At 41.9% G+C, this 19,619-nt stretch overlaps 1 protein-coding gene across 1 annotated transcript in view; it reads left to right on the forward strand.

Moving 5' to 3' along the window:
* Positions 1-19,619, forward strand: part of Abcc9 (ATP binding cassette subfamily C member 9) — a 113,495-nt gene that overhangs the window by 17,126 nt on the left and 76,750 nt on the right. The window contains exons 7-14 of the mRNA XM_028757519.1: positions 1,524-1,766; positions 3,197-3,382; positions 5,956-6,111; positions 6,817-6,972; positions 8,606-8,740; positions 11,966-12,128; positions 14,237-14,277; positions 15,209-15,351. Coding sequence (XP_028613352.1) covers positions 1,524-1,766; positions 3,197-3,382; positions 5,956-6,111; positions 6,817-6,972; positions 8,606-8,740; positions 11,966-12,128; positions 14,237-14,277; positions 15,209-15,351 — 1,223 coding nt within the window. The remainder of the gene's footprint in view (positions 1-1,523; positions 1,767-3,196; positions 3,383-5,955; positions 6,112-6,816; positions 6,973-8,605; positions 8,741-11,965; positions 12,129-14,236; positions 14,278-15,208; positions 15,352-19,619) is intronic.

Genomic DNA, 19,619 nt, shown 5'->3' on the forward strand with positions numbered 1-19,619 from the left:
AGGCAGCAGGCAGGCAGGCAGCAGGCAGGCAGGCAGGCAGCAGGCAGGCAGGCAGCAGGCAGGCAGGCAGCAGGCAGGCAGGCAGCAGGCAGGCAGGCAGGCAGCAGGCAGGCAGCAGGCAGGCAGGCAGAAGGCAGGCAGGCAGGCAGCAGGCAGGCAGGCAGCAGGCAGGCAGGCAGCAGGCAGGCAGGCAGAAGGCAGGCAGGCAGGCAGGCAGGTCACTATGGCTCTGGAGCAGTAGATGAGAGCTCACATCTTGATACACAATCATGCAACAGAAAGTGATAGAGATACATAGAGAGAGTGATAGAGTTAGAGATACATAGGTAGATAAAGATGGAGATGAGAGAGGGAGAGAGACATACAGAGACAGACACAGAGACAGAGACACAGAGACAGAGAAAGAAACTGGAAATGGCACCAGTATTTTGAAATCTCAAAGCCCACCCTCAGTGACACACCACCCCCAACAAAGCCATATCTCCTAATCCTTCTGAAGTAGTTCCGCCACTTTGAGACCAAGTATTCAACTCTATGAGTCTCTCTCTGTCTCTCTGTCTCTCTCTCTCTGTCTGTCTGTCTCTCTCTTCTCTTTCTCTCTCTCTGTCTCTCTCTCTCTCTCTCTCTCGTTGTCTGTGTGTGTGTGTGCATATGGATATGTGTACATGTGTATGTATGTGCGAGTGCATGTGCACATGTGTGTTTGTGTGTGCATGTGTGTGTATGTGTGTGTGTACTCATTCCCATTTATCCCACCAGATCACTCACTTTTTAGTATCCATGTGACCCTAAACTATGTTTACTCTATCACAAGTAGTGATTGATGTCATCCGTAGATTTCTTCATCCATGATTTGGCAAAGGCAAATCTAGGTTCATCAAAACATGAATCTTGAAGTTGATCATTGTAGAGAAGATAAGTTCATCTACTCTGCTCATTTCCCTGATGAAGCTTTTGTAGTGGTAACTGTAGATCTGTGCCCAAAGCGGGGTCGTTAGGATCATGGCTGAGGCATGAAGACTGTGCTTTCAATACGTTTGTACTTAGTGCTGTCAGTCACAGTGTGAAACTCTACTAGCACTAGCAGGTTTTCAATATTTATTTCTGTCAATAACTTTATGAGTAGAAAGAAATAAATCACAGTGAAACTGGACAGTAGACAGTTAAATCAGCCAAACCACGAAATTCAACAATGGTGCTAAAATCTCAACGATAGAACAATCTTCATTAATTTAACCCTATCATAGGATAAAGACAAGCTCTTTTAAAAGTCTAATTAATTTTTCAGGATTGTCTCCAAGTGGTTTCAATGAGGAATTCTGGCATCTAGCTGGTTAAAATAAGGAAAACAAAGAAGAAACATTGCAAAGGATATTTCAGAGCGCAATGGAAAGAACCATAAATTAAAACACAAGTTTTGGCTGCCTTAAATGAAAACGTAGAAAGGGTTGTGGCTTTATTTTTAATCTGGGGAGAGAGAAGTAGGCTAAATGGTCACACTGTGGAATTCTTCCTACCTGCAGAGATATGTTTTCTTCATGAATCCTCAGAAAGTGAAGCCTCCAGAAGACCTCCAGGACCTGGGCGTGAGGTTCCTCCAGCCATTTGTGAATTTACTGTCCAAAGCAACTTACTGGTGGATGAACACGCTTATCATATCAGCTCACAGGAAGCCTATTGATCTGAAGGCGATTGGAAAGTTGCCTATAGCGATGAGGGCAGTGACAAATTATGTTTGCCTGAAGGATGCCTATGAAGAGCAAAAGGTAACAGCATTTGTCTTATACACCCCTAACCACACAGAACAGGCCCGTTAAATATCAAAGTATAAAGCTCAAATAATATCTGTGGCCAAGGGAAAGTAGGTTTTCTCCATCTGTCTCACCCAGTAGTTTGGCTTCTTGTTAATTCTGACACTGATGACAAAGAGGAAGGGCTAATGAAGTAAAGAGATGTCATGATTGTTGTTGCTATGTAAGGAAGGACTCTGAGGGCACTGGTTTTCTCTGAGACATGTGCTCAAGTACACATTAAAAATAAGCTCAGGGGCTGAAGAGATGACTCAGTCAGTGGTTAAAAGCAATGGCTGCTCTTCCAGAGGTCCTGGGGTTGACTCGCAACACCCACAGGGTAGCTCACAACCATCTAACATTTCATTCTCAGGAGATTCAATGCCTTCTTCTGGCATTGGAGAGCATTGCACACACATAGTCTACATACATGCAGAAGGCACAATGCCAACGTATATAAAACCTAAAGTTGAATGATCCCGTGTAATGAACCTGTTATCATAGAATGTCTATGCTTCAAACTTGGAAACTATTCAAATTAAATTTTGAAGCACAGAATCCAATGTTTGTTGACAATTAATGTGAGATTTCTTTAAAGTAGTCATTAATGAACATAGGCTATTTTTATCATACTTAGAAAAGTTATTCATAAGGTACTTGAGAAGAATTAAAATGTACCAGCTATTGATACCTTTGCTTTATATTTTGATACATTCATTCATGGATACAATGTATTTTCATCCCATTTGCTCCTCACTCCCATCTGTGGATATTTGAAATTTGTCCTGTTACTAAGCTAAATAGTCCTAGGTGGGATACACAGCTCTAGATGTGTTTTTGTTGCAGCCATGGTTACAATGTTGATATTCACAATGATGGAGTCCTGCATGCTGAATCCATCAGAGCGTTTTGACAATTCTAAGTGAAAATCAACTAGGTGTTTATGGTAAATGATGAAAACAACCTCGTGTCTCAGGATCTTGTGTTTTGAAACTGCTATTTCAGGAAAAGCTTGCTACAAATGGGCCTGAGTCACTTTGGTTTTCCTTGAGGAAAGCATTACATCAAAATTTGTAGACTTCTCTGCCAAATTAAAGATTTAAAATATATAAAATAGAGAGTAAACTTACCTCAGGTTTCCTGCATTCTTTCAACAAACAGCTTCAAGTCTCGGTATTCATGTCATGTGAGTGAACCTGAGAAAATGAAGAAATCATGAACTCCAGTGGACAACTCAATATGAAAGATGGATTTTGTTCCTGCATGTGTGTGTGTGTATGTGTGTGTTTATGTACGTAGGTGGGTGTGTGGAGGCCAAGGAGGCAGGGTCTCTTCAGAGAGCACATCGCAGCTGCCAAGGTCAGCTGCTGTTCTCAGGTATTACTCCAGTCTATTGTTTGTTTCAGAAAAAGGCTGCCGACCATCCGAATCGGACTCCCTCCATATGGCTGGCCATGTACAGAGCTTTTGGGAGACCCATCCTGCTGAGCAGCACATTCCGGTACTTGGCTGACTTGCTGGGGTTTGCTGGTCCTCTTTGTATTTCTGGAATAGTCCAGCGTGTGAATGAAACCCAGAATAACACAACAAGAGTAAGTGCATGGTTTTAAAAATTAATTTATGTTCGTATTAGTGACATTTGTATTTTTGTGAAGGCACCATGACCAAGGAAACTTATAGAAGAGTGGATGTATTATAGACAGACCATGTCAGAGATGAGTCCATGACTATCATGGTGGGAAGTGTGGTAGCAGGCAGGCAGGATAGTGCTAGAGCTGTAGCTGAGAGCTTACATCTTCATCCACAAGCATGAGGCTGAGAAAGAGCTAACTTGGAATGGCATGGGGTATTGAATCCTGAAAGTTGGTTCTCTGTGACACACCTCCTCCAGCAAGGCCACACCTCCTAATCCTTCCTGACCAGTTCCACTAATTCAGGTCAACTATTCAAACATATGAACCTATGGGCAACACTGTTACTGAAATCACGACAGTGTGTGAGCATGTAGGTGCCATAGCTAACACGGGGAGGTCAATGACAACTTGTGGGGGTAGAGCAGGTTCTCTCTTTTCACTGTGTGGGCCTTGGGATTGATCTCAGGTCATCCGGCTTGGTGGCAAGCACCTTTGCCTGCTGAGCCAACTTGCCTGCCTGGTTCATGGTACTTTTGAAAAGAAACACATTATTGGAAGATTATATTGTAACTGTTGGGGGGATATTTAGGAAACGGTGCCTGGTCCAGTTTGTTCCTGGGCAGCCACAATGTTCCCACTGCTCCTCATGGCTCCAGCTAGCTAGATGCACAGGCCCTGCCACCCAGGAGCCATCAGTGTGAGGGATGGCTCTGCCAATCCACGATGCTGCATCCACAAAGCTCAGCTGGACCCCAGACAATATCTGTCATCCTCACAGTACCCAGTAGAAATGAGACTCTTAAAGCTTAATGATTTATATATTTAGAAATGCTCAATCAACAAGATGCCCACACAATTAGAGTTGTTACCCAATATCTAACCTTTTGATAGAATTTGCTACCCAGGACCGCTTTCGACCCATCCGTGGTTCTCCATGGTCCATACCCTCCTGCTTCTCCTCCCCTTCCTCTTTCTTTTTCTCCTCCCCTTTCTCTTTTTCTCCTCTCCCCTTCCTCTCTTCTTCTCCCAGCTCCATCTCCTCTTCTACTGCTGAATCACTGAGCTCTATTGTGAATACAATGTAGCAGAATAAATATCTTGCTACAGTAATTGTCACTTTTTATCAATGTGGTAGTATGAGAAATTCAAGTATGCTTATTTATCAAAAAATTAAATGTTTTTAAAGTAAAAAATAATTTTCTTTTAGGAGAAATCACACACACACAAACATACACACGTTCAGTGAATGTGTGTGTCCAAAAAATTCTTCCTAAGATTTGAATCTTATAAATATTTAATAAGCTCCATTTGTGTTGAGTAACTTTGTGCAAAAATTAATGATTGGCAGTCTGCACCTGAACTACATAAAGATGGGATAGGACTGGAGGTTCAAATGCATACTCAAGACAGATAAGGAAGGAGACAGAAGCATATATTTATTAGATTTAAAAAAACAATCCTCTTGTAAAACATGCTATAAAAAAAGCATTTCATGTTCAAAAAAAAAAGAAATTAAAAAAAAAGGAAAAAAAAATAAAAAATAAAAAAACAATCCTATTGAAATGCATTCACATATCTATTATTATTATTACTGTCGTTGTTGTTGTCATTAGCCATTCCAACAAACATTTGCTAGTCCTGAATCATCCATCTTGGTGAGGTTCCATGCAGTTAGAATTACCATTCTGAAGCCACAAAAATAGCTTAGAGTCTTACACTTCACAGCCGATTACATTTTTGTTCACTTGACTATCAAAAAAGAAGGAGAAGGAGGAGGAGGAGGAGGTGCAGGAGGAGGAGGAGGAGGGAGAAGGAGAGAGGGGAGGAGGGAGAGGGGGAGGGAGGAGGAGGAATAGGGGGAGGGGGAGGAGGAATTGGGGAGGGGGAGTGGAGGAGGGAGGAAGGAGAAGGGGAGGAGGGAGAAGGGGAGGAGGGAGAGGGGGGAGGAAACTGCTACAGCAGCCAGAACTACAAAACCTATTTGTTCTGTATGCTCCTTCACAGCACTGGATTTCAATAACAAAACCGAAGAATGTCTTTAGTCTCGCCACACACTTCATTGACTGTTAGTACATGCCTCTGTTGTGCACGACGCTGAACCAATGCTTTGTATTCCTACGGACTCAGTTTTCTACTAAGATAAATTTTCAGGAGTCACAGTTTCTCCCTGGAAGTGAAGTGGGGATGAGATAAATGAAACCTTTTAAAATCTCTTTCACTCATATGAATCGAGATACATGGAACCGGGGAAAAAGTTATTCCAGTCAGTAAACCCAGGGTGATTAAAAATCACCATCCCAGCATGGGGAAGTGGAGACAGGAAGTCCCCTGGGGCTCACCCACCAGCCAGGGGAGCTCCAGGCCAACTGGTGAGCTCCAGGCTGAGAGAGCCCCCATCTCAAGGGAGATTGATGCCTGCATTGTAAGAACGTTGAGTTTTAAGTTGAGAGTCATGTATACTTAAATAAATGCAACTAAATATCTGACAGATGGGAAGACTGGCTTGAATTTGTTTCCTTCTTCGCTTTTAGGATTTTTCAGAGACACTCTCATCGAAGGAATTTCTGGAAAATGCCCATGTGCTGGCTGTCCTGCTCTTTCTGGCCCTTATCCTACAGAGGACATTTCTGCAGGCTTCCTACTATGTGACCATAGAGACTGGCATCAACCTCCGTGGGGCTCTGCTGGTATGCAGAACATGGAAACCTTTGTGTCTTATAAATGACATGCACTGTGTATTGATAAGAATACTAGCCAATCAGAGAATCCCCCCATACACCACGCTGTGTTCATTTTAATATTATAGCCATGAATTTCTAGGATTTACTTTAAAAATTACCACTTAAAATAATGGACTTTTGAGACACTTTCATACATATATTCTGTTATACATTGTTTTTCCTCTCTCCCCCTCCCCTATCTTTCCTCTCTCCACCCCCTTCCCTCCCCTTCCCCTCTCTCCTCCTTCCTCCCCTGCAAATAGTCCTCCCTCCTTCTGTTTTGGGGTCACATTTACTCAATCATCCATTACTTCAACTTTGGACCCCCCTTCCTTCTCATATCCCACTTTTGGCTTTCAGATCTGTAGCATCTACCTAATGAGAGAAACACTGATTAATGTGTAGGGGACTAAGAAAGATATTTTAAAAATCTTGCACCTACCATCCTCATGACTGTTTATTTTTGAGCATAATGCTTAAAGTTGGGTGTACGTTATAATTCTAGAAAACACAAGCTCATATTTAAGATTACGATTACTTCAATAATGTAGAGAAGCTTGTAAATTTTCAAAAAATTAATAATTACCATCTTAATTATTAGTCAGACATTATTAATTGATTAGTATTGTGAGTTTGCAGCCTGGCCTTCATCTTTATCCCTTCTTGTTACAGGCTATGATATACAATAAAATCCTTCGGCTCTCTACTTCTAACCTATCCATGGGCGAGATGACCCTGGGACAGATCAACAACCTGGTTGCCATAGAAACCAATCAGCTCATGTGGTTCTTGTTCCTGTGTCCCAATCTGTGGGCCATGCCTGTCCAGGTAGATCAGTAGACATAATTTGGTCGTTAGCAGGGGGATAAAACCAGCAGAGCTGAAGAGGCTTGGCTCAGGGAAGGGTATTCTGTTGGAATACTCTAGTGCCCTTAGATCCTGGTTTACAAGGAATATGAGACAAAGGACTGTTAGAAGGTTAAAAAGTATGATGTGGGATTATATTGCTTGATTTCTAATGCCTACAATGCCCCTTGCATGCACTGCAGCCGAGCCCCTCTACGTGATAATTCTTTAACTGCACTGTGAATAGTACCTATGTTTTCTTGACACAGTTGTGGAAGTCATCAGGTTTAAATAAGTCACCAGGTCCGAAGCCTTTGGAAACAGGGCCTTGCCTTTCACGGCACTTGGGAACCTGCCAGTTGTTAACATCACTGTCCAGATCCACACCCAGGTTTGAACAGGTTCATTCTGACAAATCTCACAGCATTTCTGATCTGTAGTGGTCACTTCTCACCCACCCATGGCCTCACTTGACAGCAGAGTGTAAAACGTCAAGCTTTATAAGATGGGTGGACTGTGACGAGCTGCAGTGCTATTTAGTTATATATTATAAACTATTAATTTAAATGTGTTTTTTTAAAAAGACATGGTTTTTCATCCCACCGGGTAACAATGGCCAAACAAGCACTTACAGTTATTTTTCTGGGTTGCCATGCTGGGTATTTTTCATTATCTCAAACATTTTCATCTTTATGCTGAAACTTACACTGTACCCTACACATATTAAAAGTGTATAAATAATAAAAATGCAAGTTCTTCTAAGTATTACTTATAGTTTGGTTTTAGCGGAAATTCAAATTCATAAAATACACGTGTTTGAACGTAATAGATAACAAGCCTGAGTCAGCCTTGGTTAGTTTTGCCAGTCTTGGCTATGTAGCAAGTTTGAAGCCAGTCTCAGAAACAAAAAATAAAAACTTGATAAAGAGAGAAAACCCCATGTGATAAAGTATTCTAGGAGACTTTATACATGGTTGGTTTTGTTTGTTTGTTTATTTAAGTTTGTTTGTTTGGGTTTAAAGTTTGACTATGCAGTCTTAACTGGTCTTGAACTCACAGCAATCCTCCTGCCTAAGCCTCCCAAGTGCTGGGATTATAGATTTTTGTTACCACACTCAGACTCCACAGGTTTGGTTATTCATAGCTTTATTGTCTTAAGTGGCTTTGGGGGTCACCAGGCAGGGAGCCCTTGGCCCCTAAAAGTCTTATTATGCTCATGTGGAACGTTGCCAATGTGTTTATTTCCACAGCTTGGAAACATTGGTACAACTCCAAGAGAACCTACAACATCAAGTTCATAGTGGGTGATGAATTTTTCAGCCTCTCGATGTTATTTTTTTTCAAGTTTAGAGCTGCATTTTAAGGCCAGAAGCACCAGGAGCCTGTTCTGCAGTGTATGCAGCAGGCTGGTCCGACACCAGTTGTACAGATTAACATACTAAAAATACATTCTTTGCCCCTCCCAAAGGAGTCTTAGCAAAACTCAACTGTCACAGTTGAGTTGACTCCCAGATAAACAGCATGGTAATTAGAATGTTCATTCTAGATGACAGCATTGTCCCACTGCTGGCTCCTGCAGCCCCGCTCACTCTCCTGTCCCCGTGCTCCCTCACAGATCATTATGGGGGTCATCCTGCTCTATAACTTGCTTGGGTCCAGTGCACTGGTCGGCGCTGCGGTCATTGTGCTCCTCGCACCCATTCAGTACTTCATAGCCACAAAGCTGGCGGAGGCGCAGAAGAGCACTCTGGTAAGTCGCATCCTTGGGAATTTTATTAGGGAATTGAGCCACACGGCTTGATTTTTATACGATCATAAAATAAGAAGTCAATCCATCTCAATCTGGATAATTTCAAAATCATCATATGTCATTTATTATCCCTCCCCCCAAACCTGTAACCTTTAAGCCTGGCTGGCCTGAAATTGGCTTTGTAGACCCAGGCTAGCTCGAATTGACAGAACTCTGTCTGCCTCTGCCTCCTGAATACTGGGATTGAAGCGGTACCGTTCCTGGCTTCATTTATATTCTTGGTCAGGGAATGTGTACTTTTATTACTGCAAAAATATTTTTAATCTGGTGTCTGTTCAACCTCCATAGTAAATTTCATTCAAGTACGAAGTATATGTTGAATGTATTCTGTCTATATGACCTGTGCTGCCTTCCTCATCTCCCATCATCCTCTTTGTCTGTTTATACAGTCTTACATCTACTTTCATGTCATGTATACATGGGTGAATTTATGCATCTCTGTAAAATTTGTACATGGATGAACCTTATACATCTCTGTAAAATCTAGGACTCACAGAAGACAGAAAACATGATATTTGCCACTTTGAGACTGATCTAATTTACTTAATATGATAATCTCCAGCTGCACCTATTGTCCTACCAGTACCATAATTTTGTTCTTCTTCATGGTGGGATGACATCTATGGTATGTCTCCACACTTTTCCCCATCTGTCTCCCGCTGGTGGGAAACTCACCTACTTTGACAGATGTTGTACTGATATTAGTGAGCAAGTGTCTCTGTGATGTGTTCAGTTGGAGTTGTTCGTGTGAGCATTCAGTGATGTATGGCTGGGTCATGTGATAGCTATAGTGTGAGTCTTTCTGAAGAATGTCCACACTGGTTTCTGTAGCGTCCACGCAAGAACAGCTTGTAAAGGTAGAATGCAAACTTGAGACTTGAGGTTTTCTCTCTCACTGTGAGAATCACAGGTGCTAAGCCCTTGGGATTTTTGTTATGTTTTGAGACAAGGTCCTGGAATTGTAGCTCTTGGCTGTCCTGGAATTCACTAATGTAGATCAGGCTGCCCTTGAACTCACAGAATGTTGCCTGCTTCTGCCTCTCCAAATGCTGAGATTAGAGGCGTGCGCCACCACTTCTGGCTGAATCTTTTAAAAGAAGAAGATACTTGCCAAAAATGACTCTTAAGCCTTGGGTGTCAGTTATGACCAGGAAGAAATGAGTTGAGCAGGAGTCGCAGATCAGGTGCGGTGCTTCTGAAGTACAATTCCCTCCAGTGGTATGTGTGGTCGCTTGAAACCTATTGGTGACAGTGAATCCTATGGAGAGTATTTATGGTCATGAATAGACATGAATGGATAGGCCTTATTGACCTTTCTGCTCCAACGTCATTACCATGAAATCATTTTAGTTGAGCAAGCATTGGCAGTTTGCAAACAACCATTTGCAAATAGTAACGCTGTCGACAGCGTGTTGAGAAACAGCTTGACCGAATGTGTGTAAATCAGACATCACAGGTAGGGATGTGCCCACCCACCCTGTTGCCCCTTCAGTTTGCATTTCTATTATGACAAGGAAGTTGTATGCTATACAAGTGGCGAACTGTTGTCCCCCCCATTTGTCAGCTGCTCAGGTGCCTCCTGTGTCTGTCTGTCCTCACTGAGCTCTGAGCCATCTCCCTTTTACTGTGGCATTCAAACACAGTGCAAATGGAGAGAGGGAACCCCTCAAACATCTATCTTTCATTTTGCTGCTCACAAGCAATTATTTGACAGGTATTTAAGGCCACCCAGAGACAAAATGACAAACAAATCACAACCGAATGACCACCTTGCTTTCTTCGGTCTGCCTTTCACTCTGCTGTCTATTTCGATGGTAACGGGGCCTCCTGCATCTTGTTGGCTGTTCTAGGATACTGCTGAGTTGGTGGAGGCAGCTAAACTAATGATCAAGTTGTGAACCTTAAGTCCACTACAAATTCCTCTGAAGTCACTCTGATTTTTAGCCTTAGACAAGAATATACAAAGAAGTGACAGAAACATGCTGAATAAGCTGGGGCTCAATTAAAGACTCTGAGGAAAAAACGTGAACTCATCCTACACTGGCCCCCCACAGCTCCAAAGAGGAAGCAAAGCCTGGGCCTTCAGGACACACTCGTCCTTCTGTGGTGGTGTTGAGGGTAGAGTGCAGTCAATAGGGGCTATCTCAAGCCTATCACAGACAGACTTCAGTCAACAGGGGCTATCTCAAGCCCATCAAGTGTTAGCATTCATTCTTCCCTTACCTGCTCTGTTACTCAAGGATATAATGTGAAGTCAGGGAACTCGATTTTATATAAACTAAAGAAGTAGAAGCACACGAATTTCTAGAAAGATCTCCTTCTTCACGTCTTCATTTTAAATACCAAGGAGCATTCTTGCTTTGGCAAAACACATACTAAAGTTGGCATGATTCAGAGACGATGTGTCTAGCACCTGGGTGCGGATGACACAAACTGAAGAAGCATTTTATATTCTGTGTGCATTTATGTGGATGCATGTGTGCCCATTTGTATGTGTGTCCATGTGCATGTGTGAGTGGCATATGTACATATGTGAATGTGTATATGTGTGTAAGTATGTGCTCGTGCAGGTGTATGTGTAATATATCTATGCATGTGTGTCCATTTGTGTGTGCTCATGTATTTGTGTAAAGTATGTCTGTGTATGTTGGTGTGTGTGCATGTGCATTTGTATGTGCACATTTGTGTATGCATGCATATGAGTATATATGCATCTATGTGTGTGTCACAATACTAAAAGGGAAATATATTGGGAGAGGAAGGTATCTTAAAGGAGAAAGAATAGAGAGGGTGATGGAACACATGTTGTAAGAAAGCAGAAGGTGGGATCAATTGGGAGAGGAACAGAATCCAGTAAGAGGGATGAGAGGACCTGGGTAGAACATTAAGGAGGGGACCAAACAGGGACACAGTATAATGGCACACATGTGTGATGAGGCCATGATGAAACCATTACTTTGGATGCTGACCTAAAATATCAGGATGAGTGAAGTTGAGATTGCATCACACTGAGCTGAGCTACCCCTGGGGTTTTCTCATGCGATTCCTGGCTGTGCCAGTCAGAGCCAAGGCCTCCTGAAGGCCTTGAAGTGAGAGTCTCTGGGTCCTGCCTCTTTAGTGCTATTGGCTGCTTCTTGCATTGACATTTCCTCCCCTGTCTTCTAGGATTATTCCACCGAGAGGCTGAAGAAGACAAATGAGATCTTGAAAGGCATCAAGCTCCTGAAGCTGTATGCCTGGGAGCACATTTTCTGCAAGAGTGTGGAAGAGACTAGAATGAAGGAGCTCTCCAGCCTCAAAACCTTCGCGCTCTACACGTCACTTTCCAGTGAGTCTTGTTGTCACGCCAAGTGACCAGTGTACACAGGATTAAGTTTGGCTTATAACGAATGCCACGCTCTAGTCCTCAGCGGAAGCCCGTTATTGTCTATACAGTTTTACCCAGTGTCCATTAGTCACATGGTGGTCTTCACACCAAAGATAAAGACCAGATCAACCACAGGGCTAGCGTCTGGGAGACCTGAAGGTGACTTTTCATGTTGTTTCTGGCTGTGATACTTTATATACTGAGATCCTTTCTACTTATTAAAGCTTGATTTTACTATTTTGATAGTTGTGTGGACATGCACACTAGTGGCACATGTGTGAAGGTCAGAGGATAATTTGTAGAGTGAGTTCTCACCACCCACCTTATGTGGGTGCTGGGGATCGAACTCAGGTTGCCAGCCTTGTGAAGCGAGCACTTTTACCTGCTGAGCTGTCTCACTTGGTCTGAGAATGGCGAAGGCAGGCGGTAGTTCCAGATGAAATGCTTATCAGTTACAACTGGAACTCAGCTGCTTCCCAGTAGAAAGGCAACTATTTCTTTAAATTGACTTGATTACCACGCTAATGACTATTTTATCTCTAAAACTTTTAAAAGCACGAACTCTTGGTTTGGTTATCTATTTTGGAGGGTACTTCTGGTAGACTTTCCTGAAGATTAAGTTAAGGAGGAAAAATATATTCAAGTGAAAGAAGTTAAACTTTATTGTATGTTATCAAGAACTTTCAGGTGCTGTGTATCCATCTCTAAGTACAGACTCAGCGTTCTCTAGAATTATGGGCCTATATTAGTTTAATTCCCATGCACCTTGTCAAATGTCACCCATTCATATTTGATTTTATTTGTGGGTCATTTTGTTCCCAAAGATATTTAAAGATGTGGGCTTTCGGAGGTTTGTGTATTATTTTTTTTTTCTTGAACTGTAAGTGACTTTAGGTCTTTGTGATGTTATGCACCTCTGATCTGAAGTGGAATTGCAGTCAACATCAAGGGCATGCTGTATTTTAGGTGCCAAGAAAAAGTCTCCACACTCACAGGGTCTTGTCTCTTCATAGTGGTGGTACCAGATTTGATACAATCCCATGGCTTCCAAAGAGGATCCTTACAAACATCCACCTGGTTTTACTGCGAACCAAACACTATTATCATTGGTGGTATACAATTATAGCCCAGCCCTTGGGACCCTAAGGTAGCCTTGAGAGTCAAGCCAGCCTGTGCTACATAATAAGTTCTAGTCTAGCCTCAGCTACAAAGTGGAAGATGGCTCTACAGCTAAAAGGATTTGCTGCTCTTGTAAAGGACCAGGGTTCAGTTCCCAGCATCGTCATTAGGTGGCTCACACCAGTCTGTAACTGTAGCTTCAGAGGATCTGACACCCTCTTCTGGCCTCTTCAGGAAACTGCATACATTTAATGCACATTACAGACACACAGGCACACACACACACACACACACACACACACACACACACATACATTCAAAGTAAAAAATGTATCACTCAATCTTTAAAACAAAACAACAAGAAAAACAAACAAACAAAAGAAAAAATACACTATGCTAAACCCTCTAGGATTTTAGCCTAAAACTCTAAGTTGCCTTTGCACTGTGGTTTAAAGGAGGGGGAATGTAGGAAGTTATTTAATAATTGGAAGGTCAAATTGAAAAGTGAAAATAAACCCTGTTGGATTCTGAACATGAAGTAATGTCAAATTCTCATTTTTCATCTTCATAATAAACAAATTTTCATAACTAAAATTAGTTCAGTGGACCAAAGAAAATATAAGCTATAAATGCTCTCAAAAATGTACATTTTTATACATTCTAATAATTTGCACCATCAAAGGATTATTTTATCTGAATTTTGTTATTTGGAACACTTAATAAGAAAAATTTATAATCATTTAAGAATGAAAATCACTTTCTGCTTAAAATGTATATGTGGGAGCTCATATAACTACAGAAGAGAGAAAGCACTCGGGAATATGGGTGACTCCAGGCAAGAGAACTCTGGGCGTCTGGGGAGGAATGATTTCCAGGTCAGTGACAGGGTGGGGATGGGGGAAGAATGGTTTCGTGGTCAGTGACGTTACACTTTTGATTCCTTCCCGCAGTCTTCATGAATGCAGCAATTCCCATCGCAGCTGTTCTTGCGGTAAGACACTTTTTCTTGTTTTTAGAAATAGAGGTAGCTCAGTGCTCATGACTAACCTCCAGCAGAGAGTGTGTGGGTGGCTGTGGCTGTTACTTCCCACGCCTCTGCCTTCTCCGCAGTTTCCTTCCAACGGCTCTAGTCCTGATTGATTAGCCATGACACCATGGATACTTGTGTTTGGATAATTCTTTGCTGTAAGAGGGTAGATTCCTTAGCATTAGTATAAACTCTGGTGTCCCTGGCTTCTACTCTACTAAATATCAGTACCTCTCCTAGCCATGACATTAAAAATTATCTCCAAATGTAGGCTAATGTCTCTCTGGAATTAAAACTAACAGTGGTTTTGAAGTATCCACCTTGGTCATAGTGACCTGGTTCTCATACATTCTTATAACAAAATAGCTCATATTAGAAACCAGGACGCATTAAATGATCCTGTCTCTCATTAACACGCCAAACTCAGCCACTTGGCTTTTACAAATGTTAACAGGTCTTCACTGGACTCCACGTGGAAGCGTTAATACAGATGCGCAGTAGAGACCTTTAAATGCTAGACCATTCTCTTTGCTTAGAATAGAGAGTCTGGGTTGCTTGGAAAGTATCTGGCTGGGCATAGAGGACCCTGAGTTCTCTGTCCAGTTTATTCCTCCCTCCATAGATAGTAATTTGATAGAAGTCACTTTCCTCTTCTATAAATATGCTGATTTGTCTGTCTCTCTAGTTTACTGCGAGGATCATGTCTTCACCAATGGCCAGTATTGTTTTAGTATTTAATATTTACTGTGAGTTTGGGCTGGAGTAATTCCTTCTCATGGTTTCAATGGACATGCCAGCACAGTAGAATATTGTAGGTTCATCAAGTTGAAGGTTAACATGTATACCACTTTCTTCAGAACTTTCTAAATAAAACCCTTTGTATGTGTGTGTGCAGACGTTTGTGACACATGCATATGCCAGTGGAAACAGCCTGAAACCTGCAGAGGCCTTTGCCTCTCTGTCTCTCTTCCACATCCTCGTCACACCACTCTTCCTGCTGTCCACGGTGGTCAGATTCGCAGTCAAAGCCATTATCAGGTAAGAATCACAGTCAAAGCCATCATCAGGTATGCACTAAGCTATCTTGCTTCCTTTGATTACTGGTGCTGTGAATAGTATGTGTTTTTGCTGATAAATTTGCAAAAGTATGAAAGGAGCCATAAAAACTATGTGCAAAGATTCCCACTGTAAGAAGCTGATGATGTCAACACACGGGTGTTTTTATTTCCTGTGAAATTCTTGTTCTTTATGTTTCCTTTCTATTATTATACTTTTATTATTTAAAATAAATTTCAATTTAAGTATTTCTTGATCATATTCTTCTCCTTCCCTAAGAACTTCCAGATTAAAAAACTCATTACACCAACCCCACTACCCCCAGCCAAAGCAGGGAAAATAAAATAAAATCACTGCTCCTCTGAAGCACCAAACTGTGATCAAATAAAATCACACACACAGAAAACTGTGGAGTCCCTTATGTTGGTCAACTACTGGTGAACATGAGACCTGTTCTGGAGTGGCTGATATACCCAGAGTCACGTTATTGGAGAACACTGATTCTTCCCTCCCTAAGCAGGTATAAATGACAGTTCATGTGTATATATATATATATATATATATATATATATATATATATATATATCAAAATAAAATATAATAAGATAAAACAAAAACTATCACATGGAACCTAGACAAGACAAACCAACAGAAGGGAAAGAGCCCACGAGAAGGCATAAGAAGAGACTCCCCTCATTTGCATACTCAGGGATCCCACGAAACACTACATTGGAAACTTAATACATACACAGAGAGTCTAGTGCAGACCTGTGCAGGCCTTGGGTATGCTGTCTCAGACCCTGTAAGTTCATGTGAGCTTTGCTCATGTTGATGTAGAGGTCTTGTTTGCTTGGTGTCCTTCATCCCCTCTGGCTCTTACACCCTTTTTTCCTCCTTTTTCTCCTCTGGGGTTCCCTGAACTCTGAGGAGGAGGGATTTGATAAAGACATTCCATTTGGGGCTGTGTTCCAAGATCTCTCCTTCTCTGCATAATGTCTTCCTGTGCGTTTCTATATCTGTTCCCATCTGCAGCAGGAGGAAGCTTCTTACTGGCTATTCCACATTCCACTCTTCAGAAACAATCACATTTATTGAATAATTGGCTTTTTACTGGACACTTAGAATGTCTTATTTTGCCTCCACCAAAATGTTCAATATCAAGGCAATCAGGTGGTTGGGTTAGGTCAGATTTCTGTAAGTGATGATGATATTATGATATTATCAAGATTCTTCATGAAGATGGTAACTATGATTCTATTGATTTGACACAGATCAAAGCTTGCATGTACATTTAATATGTCTATGAATGTGACCATCATGTTTTCCAATGTACGATGGGAAGCTGAACCACTCTATAGGTTAACCACTCTGTAGGTCTTGTACCAGCAGTGATGGGAGACTTCCAAACCAACAGAATAGGCTGCCTTGATTGTAGTTTAGTTTGCCAGAAAAAAAAATCCTCAGCTCATATTCATTGAAAAAAGAAAGACTTGAAAATTGTTCATTTTCTCTTTTAAATATGCTTACAGCCAGGGTAGACTTTGTCTAGGTTATAATTAGCCATGGCGTATGGCTACCAAGGCAGGTGTTATGTGATGGTGACCATTTCCCATTTCATCCCTTTGTACCACAGACACATATACTTTGTCAGGCCACACTGTTCTGTCTGTGCCACCATCTGTTATCCTAGACCGTCTTATAAACAAGTCGATCTTAACGTTGTATTTATTCTCACTTTGCTATCTTGGCATAGCTTATAGAATCCCAGCATGTGCTGCAGATAACCTCTGCCACATTTGTATATGAGTTTTGAAAGAAATATCTACATGCCTTGACACTGAAGTAGAACACTTGAACACTTAAGGGTGCCCCTAAACAGTGCATTCTGCTGTCAACAGCAAGGTAGACCATTTCAGAACTGTGAATCCTAGAGTCTGGTGCTCAATACACTGCTTGTGGCAACAGTTTATCTTAACTTTCTGGTGACTAAAAGCCCAGTCACATCATGCCTGGAAAAGGCCAGGTCGGGGGATGGTATCCTAACAGAGCTTCAGTCCTCGTCTCTGAACCAGAGTCTCAGTAACTGTTCGGAAGCTCTTGGACATTAGAGCTCAGACCCTCTGGCCTCAGCCACTTTCCTCTTTGCTCTCCTTGTTCTGCCTCAGGGATGACTTGCATAGATCACTGACTGCAGTCCCGTAGTCATGCTTCCAAATTAGGCAGCACTCTGGAAAGGGAAGCCGCTTCAAACAATAAAATTGATAAATGGCCAGAGTCTTCTATTTTGGTCCTTATTTTCATTTTCTCCATTTCATGGCCATCCTTTCCAGGGTTGCAGTCTTAATTAATCGAAACTTGACTTTGCACTAGAAGTTGAAGTGAAAAGCAGCCTATAACTTACAACACACCATGCCTATGAAAGAAGTAGCTTGCCAAGCATTAAAAGGACTTGGAGAGTTGATCTGAGAAAGATAAAAAGGCTCTTCTTCCAACCCCCAGTGTACAGTCCTGCTAGTAAATCCTAGTGAGGCGGAAGGTGGATAATACCCTCTGCGAATTTATCATAGCCTTCTCTCTTTATCCCTCTCAGGGAAAAGGCATTTGCCAGTCTGATAAAGCCCAGCATACTTTCAGGTCCACAGGCCAGTTTCCCCAAGCCACAGGCCAAACAGAGTGTGCTTCTAGAAGCTCACTTCTCTAAAATAATGCTCTGGGTTGATTTGCAGGTCCTACAGAGGTGGTGGGTCAACAGAAGGGGCCAGACTTTTTTCCCACTGGGTACTGGTTCTGGGAACCCAAACAAGCATTTTCCCAGTGTTGACTTGCTTCTGCATTTGCTTCAGTGCCTGGGAACCCGTGACTAGTCTCAAATGCCAGTTGGCTAGCAGTGAGCTGAGCCGCCTGTTTATAATTGGAGAGTGAGACTTTGGTCAGCTGATTTTGAAATCTCCTCTTCAGGGCTCTTAGAAGTCATGCACTCTTTACTGGACTCTTAAGTGCATTCAGAAATGTGGTGGGTTACAATGGGCTGAAGCAAACTCATACAGTTCTGCTCTGTGTGCACGAGGAAGCTCGGAAGCTCTTCACTGGAGGAAATACAGTTTCACACAGAGCTTCCTGATCCAGACTAAGTCCTATGCTTTCTATTCAAAGAGTTCAGATCAGTATCCAGGTGCCCTGTGACATTCACAGAGTGGAGCATGTGCACACAGACACATGCCACACACCTGTTGCTATGTTTATAAAACATAAAACATATTTATAAAATGGTACAAAGAGGCAAATTTTGCTTTTTTATTTGGTACAGGCTGTCTTGGCACAGCCTCAAACCTCCCACCCTGCTTGAGTTTTTGGGTAAAGTGCTATAGAACAGACTAAAGAGAAGTCACTTGTTACTTACAGTTTGATGTCAGTTCCAGGGAATCCAACACCTTCTTCTTGCCTCTGCAGGTGCCAGGCATGCAAGTGACACACAGATGTACATGCAAAACACCCATACACATAAAATTAAAGTAAAAAAATAAAATTCTTATAAAAAAAGAACAGGCATGCTGACACACGCTCTTAATCCCAGGACTTAAGAGGTAGAGGCAGGAGTTCAGGGCTACCCTCTGCTACATATTGAGTTTAGGCCATCATGGGCTACCTGAGATCCTGCTCTAAAAACAAAAAGTAGTTGAATAGGAGTCTTTTTTCCCACAGTGCTAAAGTCACTTCACTTCCTTAGAAATAATTTATGTGTTTTCCCTTCTGGAGTGGAATATGAAGTATTCCTTGTAGGTATTTGGTATTTGATGTGTAATGCAATAACTATGTCCAAAGATGTTGTTTGCCAGAGGACAAAATTGTTATTAAAAAAAATCTCTCATTTCCAGGGGAAGTTAGCAACAAAAACAAAAACAATAATAATAACAACAAACTTTCTCTTTCCTCTTGTGTGCTTCTCAGAGATGTTTCTGCTTGGCGAGTCTCCCTTATCACCATCTGTAAAATAAAGTTACTGATATTGATTATCAGGCATGCTTATACCTTGGCCAGGTCTCTCTATTCCAATTGACAAAGCTTCATAATCCCTATAAAAAAAACCATGCAACTATGGGTCACACAATTGGTTATTCTGATTAATGTAACACCTGTCCAAGAGTTTCAAGCCCTGTTTGAGGGACTGGAGTGATGGTTCAGGTCACATGGGGGTCTTCTAGAGGACTCAAGTTAGGTTCCCAGAACCCATGTTAGACAGCTCGCCATTT

This window comes from Grammomys surdaster, unplaced genomic scaffold (genome assembly GCF_004785775.1).
Source record: "Grammomys surdaster isolate TR1022 unplaced genomic scaffold, NIH_TR_1.0 126176, whole genome shotgun sequence".
Classification (NCBI taxonomy): Eukaryota; Metazoa; Chordata; class Mammalia; order Rodentia; family Muridae; genus Grammomys; species Grammomys surdaster.